Genomic DNA, 8552 nt, shown 5'->3' on the forward strand with positions numbered 1-8552 from the left:
TAGCACAAGGCTGTCAACACCAGAAACCTAATTTATCAGTGTGTGAAGTTCTCCTCCGTCTTGAATTGACATAGAAGGTGTTTTGCCTTTGATGTGATGCAAGGTTTGAAATGCCAAGATATTATTTTTCAACTTTTTTTTTTTTTTTCCAGGGGAAAAATAGTAGGGTTATTTTTATGGCCACTCATATTACGCAGCAGAAAGCCAAGAGAAGCCTGAGCCATGCTCATGCTTTAGGATCCCACCAAAGGTCAGGAAGTATTTAATCTGTCCTATCCAGCAGCAGAGCTCATTTGCCTTATAACGTGCTTCCCTCCTTGCTCAGAAGTGACATTGGATTTTTCTCATGCTGAAGGCAAACTGCCAGACTGACGCAGCACCAATGGGATCTGGGAGGGCAGCTTCTTGGATAGGCCAGATTGGCTCCAGAAATGCTGAATCACCTTCTGCCCGGGTGGAATGGGCTTCACGTGGTAAAGGAAAAGCAGCCTGGAAAGAAGATTATTTGGAAGATGGGGCTTGCAAAAGGGGAAGTCTTTTCTGAGTGTATGATTTGCAGACTGGTTTCTCCCACCCCACCTCCAGAAGCCGTCTCAGTTTGAGTTGTGTGTCATCTCAAAGGGATGTGAAACTTCAGCTTGTCAAGAAATGTACCCCATTGCCTCTTCAGGGAAATCTCTTCATTCCTTGCATCCTCACCTCTGCTTCCCGTCTGAGAAAGCGAGGGCTCGGCCTCAGCTGATGCCAGGCATGTCACAGAGCTGGCACACGTGGAAAGGGGCTGACCCATCCCAGCAGGAGCACAAACCCTTGCTTTAGCTTCTGGCCCTCTGCATTATGCCTTGATGTCCATGTACCACATGAGGGTAGTCAGCGTGCCACGTTCCCCACTTCCTTCTTCATCTCATCTGCTCACCATGCAGCTGTGCTTGGTGAATCCCTCTCACCCATGCTCTTCAAAATGCTCCTGAGACTGCTAGACAGGTAGACAGTCTGCTGCTGGGTGCTGTATGGTTATTCCATCCAAAGTTAATGAATTCAAAGGTTATGGGACTGTGTCAGCTGAGCCAAGGAGCTGTTCAACAGCAGCAGGATCAGGCCTTAACCCCGTTCTGTCCTGTCAGTTAAAATTAATGTCTGAATCTCAGGTGCAGAGTCTGTGGCTGGCAAGAAAGACGGGAGCACAGCTGGGGGTCTGAGAGTTTACCAGAAGACAGGTATCTCACCTGTGGAACTGGGGTCAGAATATCCCTAAGGAGGAATGTATCTGGGCAATTCTTTGTCTGTTTTCAGAATAAATTCTTCACAGATGGGTTTCTTCCTTCTCTAGCTGACAGAATGCTCCTTGGCATGAAATACTCCATGCTTTGCAGTCTGGGGATGCAGAGCACGCTGTGAGAGCTGTGGATTAGCATAAAGAATTGCAGTGATTTAATCATTTCTCCCATGAAGCTACTGAGCAGATCCAGAGTGGATGTCTCTGTTACAGGACAGTGTGGGATTGTGGTGCATCTGCTACAGCAGCACCGAGAGAGCAGGAGCCCAGGACTCCCCGCTGCGCTACAGAGCTGCTTCTCTGAGTGTAGCTGCCTATTTACAGCCCCAGCTTTTCCATCCCAGTCCCTTCACAGCCTCTCATCCCTCCCACTCCAGGTACAGAGCAGACCAAGCAGATTGTCTTTGCTCCCAGCACGGAGCCAGCCTTTGTCACCGTGCCCCAGAACAGCTTTGGGGAACCCTTCGTACTCAATCCCAACACCTGGTCTCTGGTTGTTGAAGCAGAGGGTGTGCTGCTGGTAAGGACCAGCCCCTGTGCTCCATCCACCACAGGGGGCTTCAGCAGCTCCTTGGGGGCAAGCATCCCAGAAATAACCAACTCTTCCATCTCTCTTCCTAGGACTATCTGGTTTTACTACCCAGCTCATACTATGAAGCTCCAATACTGCAGCTAAAGGTCACGGAGCCATGTACCTACCAGCCAGCCCCAGAACAAGCCACCCAGAAGTAAGAACCTCCACATCTTTGTGCTGTGTGGGACCTACTCCTCTCCTCTTGGCTTGGGGTTAAAAAATATATATAGTCCACACTCTGTGAGGGTGTGTATGCAATAAAACTGCTTAGTGGATCAGTTTGCTGTGGTTGATAAAGCCCATTGAACCTGCACTGTCCCATAAAGCCAACATATAGATCGCCTCATCCATGGCACAGACAGTCTGTGTGTCTCATGGACCCTGAAGGGCCAACTCACCCACTAAGACCATAGCCCTCTCCTCTGCTAGGCTGGTTTCCCAGTGCTGGGTTGTATGTTAGTCAACAGCCCTGGAAGATGGCTAGAAGGAGTTAGGTCTTGCTGGGCTATTTAAAATGAACGAGAAGAGTCTGGTAGTGCTTAGAGCATCTCAGTGCATTTGCTTGCTCTTCCCAGGACCCCTCTGTCCATCTTGGCAGGAAGGCTGGTTGGGCTCTGGACACCAGTTGTCCCCTCCACTAGAGCAATGGTCCCCAGGGACATTGCAAGGGGAGAAGGTTTTTGTTGTTGCTGCCATCATGGCTCCTGTAATACACAATCTTTTGCTCCACACTCACCAGAGATGTTCCTTTGGGCAGTGGAGCCTTCATGTTGGACCAGAGCCTTTTGCACATCTCGCTGGGATCAGGCTGCACAGGTGCTCTTGGCTCGTACAATCCTGATGTCACAACCATACTTTGCAATTTTTTTCTTAATGTCTTTAGCTGCCTCTTGTATAAGTACCTGTCTGTGGACGGCTTCCCAGCTGCGTCAGGGCTGGACGCGGTGTGCAGGCTGGACAACCGGTTACCCAGAGTGTGTCCTACAGAGCAGCTCACCCCCTCCCACCCCCGGATGGCAATGTGCAGCGGCAGTGACGTGAGTGACGCTTCTGTTTCATCCCTCACGTGGGCACTGTGGCACTTATCCCTCTGTTCCCACTGTCTGGTGCTTTACACACACCTGGGTAGGTTACTGGAAGGACTTTTCACTCGTGTGCACCCAACCATTGGCCCCTCAGTCTTGCAGCTGTGTGCCCTGTTGTTGAAGGCACCCAAAAGCAGTGTCCCCCATGCAAAGGGCGTGCAAGAGCACATGTAGGAAGAGTTGTCCCATTGTCCCCTCAGCTGCAGAGGAGGCTGGTTTGTAGCACAGGCATCCTGCACATGCTCACTGCAGGGAGTGGGGCAGGAGACCTCTGCTCACTCATCTCTCTGTCCCCAGGTGGAAGTCCAGCTCTCCTTGCCTGTTGCCCAACCTGGGAAATACGTGCTGGTGGTGGAGTACGCCAACACCAATGCTTTGCAGACGGTGGGTGTTGCTGTGACCTCACCACACTTAGCCATGCAGCAGGGCACGTTCATCTTCTACCCGTGTGTCTACAGGTATGGTCAGCTCTGAGATGGAGAAAGGGTTCAGTCCTCCTACATGGCAAGGACAGGCCTCCCCAGCTGAGCTTTTTCTGCTTTATCACATGAACAAAGCAATGCCTTAGTGTGGTACATCTCAGTTGTGTATGTCCAAACTCCTGCTGGCTGGACATGGATTTTAGTGACTGTCCATCCCTGGTGCACTACCTGTGCCAGAGTAGACCTCTAAGGCCTCTGTCAGGAGATGATCAGGTGCTCCTGGTTACAACTAGGTACATTGGTAGGGGCCCTGATTTAGGGAATGTCCCATGGGCAGGTTTATTGAAGCTGTTGGTGCAGGTCAAACTCTGTCCCTTACTGTAAAAGTGTCTGGCTTCAGACTGTGACCTTCATGATAGGAAACAAACGTCTGAGGTGTCCTTGGGAAACTTCACTCTTAGGACTTGCCAGAAATGGCATCAAAAGATTTACAGGGACATTGTGTAAATACCTTCAGGACATATAGCTGGCAAGACAAGAAATGGGTCATGACCCTGCTCAAGGTTGGCTTCAAACTCTGTGTTTCTCTTACAGTTTCCTTTGTCGAGGGATTGCTGTAGATTCCCAGAGCCGCATGGCAACTTTTGAACTTACCTCAGAGGCCACCGTTCGGTTCACCTCTGATCTGGCTGACTTCTTCCTGGTAAGGCTCCCAGAGGGCAGCTCTGTCTGCAGATTGCAAGGAGGAGAGGCAGGAGCAGCCTGTAGATGGGTTTTCTAGTCCTGTTTGGACAGGATACTAAGTCTTAGTCTATGTCATGAGCAGCCCAAGGTGGAGAACGTGGTCAGTTGTGTGTTTTGAAGTAGATCACGGGTGTGGGATTTGGGAGAAGAAACTGGTCTTTGCAGAGGGAGCTCTGCAGCAGTGTGGCAGTGCTTCTTCCTATTTTTTATCTTGAAGGCATTCACAGTTGCTTAACCAAGGATAGAAGAATCCCATAAATATCTAGAGCTCCTAAATGCTTTAGGGCTTATGCCAAGGAAGGAGGGGCAGTAAACAGAGGTGTCACCTCCATGTATTAGCTGAAGTGTCTGATAAGGAAGTTCTTGGTGTAGTCAGCCTCATTGCTGGTGGACACAAAAACTGCTGTAGGCTCCCAGTGGAAGAGGATGTCATGTAACTGGGTGACTCTTTCTTTCACGTGTGGCAGCACAAAGTGTACCTGATACCTGCTGCACAGTTCACCATGGAGTTCATCGAGCCCAAGGTGCATTGCATCAGTGTCCATGGCACATTCTCATCCAACAGGTAAGAGTCTCAGGTCCTCGAGGGTTTTAGCATGAATGTGGCTGTTTCCAAAAGCAGTTGCTTCCCCCACTTCCCTCAGGTTTAGAACCTTTTCAGCTCTTGACCCAGGAGAAAGAAATCTGTGGCTGAGACCGAAGCGCCTTGCCCATGTCCACTAAGGAATGGAGTGAGGACTGGGAATCAGGCTGCTGGTCCTTCACCTGAACACCACACTGCTTCCAGGTTTCACTCAAGTGTCATCTGAATAGGCTTTCCTGTGCTTGCTCACATACAGCAAGATACACTCACTGAATCCAAATTCTGGACGCTGCTTTGAATTGATATTTGCACAGGAATTGGCCTGTGCAAAGTTCCTGATCTTCCCACTGAGCCTTTGTCCCAGAACCCCAGGGCTCCTGGTAGAAAGCTCTCCCTCAGCAGGCATGCTTTGTCATCTGCCAGGACCTCACAGCCTCTCTCTTTCCTTGTCAGAGATCTTTACAGCCCATTTTTCCCTTGTTTTGCAGCAGCTCCTGTGTTCCCTCAAGGTTCCTGAAGCTTTCTCAGTCAATCATTTTGGAGGGGGCCCAGGCTCTGCCCATTGCTCCTGATGTCCCCCTGGCTCAGGCTGTTCATGTGGCTCTAGCTGGTGTCCCGATGGACCCTGCACCTCGGCCTCCCACCGCGGTGGACCCCGCTGCAGAGCTCATCCTCCTGCAGTCACCACAGGTAGTGGCGTGGGTGTGGGTTGGACTGGTTTGCTGGTGCTGTGACACTGGTCACCTGGAGCAGGGAGAAGTTTTCCTTCTCTATGGAGTAGCTTTAGCAATTAGCAATTTAACAATTAGCATTTGCAGAATTTAATTTGGACTTTAAACTTGTCCCTGAACCTGTAATTCCCATGTTTTAGCTCCACCCAACCCTGTTTAGCTCTCTGGGCTCCCAGGAAGAGCTTTGCAGGTGGCACTAATAGAGAAGGGAGTGTGGAGACGTGAGGGGTTGAGCCACCAAAATTCTCAAGACCTGATGATCTCTACCCTGAACAGTTGTGTGATAAGAGCACAAATTTATGCAATAATAAAAAATATCCCAGCTGTGAGTGCAGGCATCAGCTGTGGGGTTTTGTCTCTTTGCTCTCCTGTTTCGGGCCAGGCTGCTGTGGTGTTTAACAGCCGGATCCAGACCCTGGGACGCTATGCTTTCATCCTACACTTCTACCAGCCCAACCATCCCACCTTCCCTGTGGAAGTGTTAATCAATGGTGGACGCATCTGGCAAGGTGAGAAGAGCTGGGACCTGGGGGAAGCTACTGGTAGGCAGAAGCCTTGGGAAGTTTTTGCTGCCAGAGGAGAACTGTGGGTTCACTGAAGAGCGAAGAGATGGTGGAACTGACTTAACTGTTCCAAACCAGGAGGGTGTGATGGGGACTGCAAGGGAAATGTGGGACTAATAGGTTTGTTGTCTTTTCAGGTCAGACCAACGCTACTTTCTGCCCACATGGCTACGGGTGCCGGAGCCTGGTAGTTTCTGAGGATCAGATTATCCTGGATGTTACCGATAATGATCTGACGGTGGTTGTTCGAGTGCCAGAGGGCAAGCAGCTGTGGCTGGTGAGGCTCTCCCCGGGAAGCTCCTGGGACATGCTGGACAAGGCTCCAGCCACATGGCTGGACTTTGTCCTTGGGGATTTTTGTCACTGTGTGACCGCAGGAGTGTTTCCCACCATCATTCAGTTCCTGAACTGCCCTAGGAAGTTGCAATCTCCAACCTTAGTGGTGTACAATTGAAGGCAGGACTCACGGAGACAGGGTCTGCCTATGACAGTGAGCTCCACGGTGTGGTTTTCATACCAAAGCAAGGCAGATATGGAAGCGGTGGCTTTCCATACATAGCTTGTGATAATCTAGAATAAGCCCTATTCCTACCCCAGTAATATTTTGCACCTGCATGGTATTGTTTGTCCAGGCAGGTCTCATCATGGAAGCAGGTAGCCCTTGTTAGGCAACAGGACTAGAAGGTTAATCAAAATTTGGGTAAATGGCTGACAGACAGAATTGGAACTCAGGTACCTTCATATCTAGGAATTTGAGATGATGGTGACTCTCTGCCTTTCTGCTGAAGCACAGCCAGTGCTGCCCTTCTGGGGTATTCTGCCTCTTTTTACTCCATTGAATTTGGGCCACCCCACACGTGGAGCATTAGAGTAGATGTACCCTGATGGACAGACCTCAGTGGAGAGGTGATCCATGTTTTTTCCAGGACTCTGGCACTTTGTATGTTATATTCTATCCCAGTGAGGGATGAGCTGCTGAGAAGTTTAAGGTGCATTTTGAGTGAGCTCATTTTGGATTGTGTCTGGCTGGCTCAGCTAAGGAGCCTGGCTCACCCATCTTGTCCTTGCTTGGCAGGATTACATCCTCGTGGTGCCTGAGGACATCTACAGCTCTCAGTACCTGCAAGAGGAACCCCTGGACAAGTCTTACGACTTCATCAGCAGTTGTGGCATCAACAGCTTCTACATCAAGTGAGACCCTTGGCTTTGGGTGGCTGCTCTGCTGTCTTGCAGGCTGCACCTTCCTCAGGGAGCAAAACCCCTTTCACTTCATGTATGGAGGGACTGGTTAAGGCTTTTCTTACCTACTGACCAAACCTGGGGGGTTTGGGGGTTTCACAGGCTCTCCCTCCCACTAATTCAGTACCCATTGCTGCAGGAGATCCTGTTGGATTTTTGGGGTGGTAGGGAGGCTGTTGGGATGTGCAGCAAGGTGATTCCTCCTGCCTTCCCCTGCAGCCCAAGCACGTCGTCGAGGTTCTGCCATGACTCTGCCATCTCGCTCTCCCTCTTCTACAACAACGGGGCACAGCCCTGCCGGTGCCATGAGGCAGGGGCACGGGGCAGCCAGTGTGAGCCCTTTGGTGGGCAGTGTCCCTGCAAGTCCAACGTCATCGGCCGAGAGTGTTCCCGCTGTGCCACCGGCTACTGGGGCTTCCCCAACTGCAGGCGTGAGTTGTCCCATCTCCTGCTCTGCTTTCTCAGCACTTGCTGGTTTATCTCTTACAGGGCTGAGGTTGATTTAGGAAACGGCTGCATTTTCCAGCCCTGAAATAACTCCACTTGCATGAAAAAAAGTCCAACTGCTCGCAGAGTGGTTGAGCTCTGCATCCATGACCTGCTCTCCTTGGGCTGCCTGTGTCTCGCTCCCCAAAACACAGCCCCCTTCTCTGTCCCTTCCAGCCTGTGACTGTGGGACACGTCTCTGTGACGAAGTGACGGGGCAGTGCATCTGCCCTCCGCACACCCTGAAGCCAGAATGTGTTGTCTGTGAGCCCCAGACCTTCGGCTGCCACCCCCTCATCGGCTGCGAGGACTGCAATTGCTCTCGGCCCGGTGTGCAGGAGCTGACGGAGCCAGGCTGCGACGTGGACAGCGGGCAGTGCAGGTGAGGGAGCCCTGTCCTGGCACCGGGCACGTCTGGCAGCATCCCTGGTCCCTGCTGGAATGATGGGACTCATGAGCAGGCTGCAGGGAGGACAGGTGCAGGATGGGGAAATCCTCATCAGTGTTGTGTCAGTGCCAGCGTGGGTGGAGCTCTGAAAGCCCAACTGCTCCCCACTGTCCTGGTTGCTGGGATAGAGTTAATTTTCTTCCTAGTAATTAGAGTAGCTGGGTTTTGGGTTCAGTGTAAGACTTGTTATGAGAAGAATGTTGCTAAAGTACCAATGTCGTTAGTTGCTGACCATGTCTGGTTGGTTCACAGCTGTGTTAGGACTGGGAGGGAGAAGCACAGTGAATAGCAAACCCCAAACTGGCACTGGGATGTGCCGATGAAATATTCCAGATCATATCCCATCATGTTTAGTACATTAACCAGGGCTGACCCGAAGGGGGGAGATTATTTCTGGCTTT

General features: G+C 51.1%; 1 protein-coding gene across 1 annotated transcript in view; it reads left to right on the plus strand.

The window, feature by feature from the left end:
* LOC104527898 (laminin subunit alpha-5) overlaps nucleotides 1-8089 on the plus strand; it is a 33316-nt gene extending 25227 nt beyond the window's left edge. The window contains exons 23-34 of the mRNA XM_029085894.1: nucleotides 1654-1796; nucleotides 1898-2004; nucleotides 2734-2887; nucleotides 3233-3393; nucleotides 3952-4060; nucleotides 4569-4666; nucleotides 5173-5374; nucleotides 5798-5924; nucleotides 6116-6255; nucleotides 7054-7169; nucleotides 7437-7648; nucleotides 7881-8089. Of these exons, the coding sequence (XP_028941727.1) occupies nucleotides 1654-1796; nucleotides 1898-2004; nucleotides 2734-2887; nucleotides 3233-3393; nucleotides 3952-4060; nucleotides 4569-4666; nucleotides 5173-5374; nucleotides 5798-5924; nucleotides 6116-6255; nucleotides 7054-7169; nucleotides 7437-7648; nucleotides 7881-8089 (1778 nt within the window). The remainder of the gene's footprint in view (nucleotides 1-1653; nucleotides 1797-1897; nucleotides 2005-2733; nucleotides 2888-3232; nucleotides 3394-3951; nucleotides 4061-4568; nucleotides 4667-5172; nucleotides 5375-5797; nucleotides 5925-6115; nucleotides 6256-7053; nucleotides 7170-7436; nucleotides 7649-7880) is intronic.
* The last annotated feature ends 463 nt before the right edge of the window (nucleotides 8090-8552 follow it).

Source organism: Antrostomus carolinensis, unplaced genomic scaffold, assembly GCF_000700745.2.
Source record: "Antrostomus carolinensis isolate BGI_N321 unplaced genomic scaffold, ASM70074v2 scaffold19927, whole genome shotgun sequence".
NCBI lineage: Eukaryota > Metazoa > Chordata > Aves > Caprimulgiformes > Caprimulgidae > Antrostomus > Antrostomus carolinensis.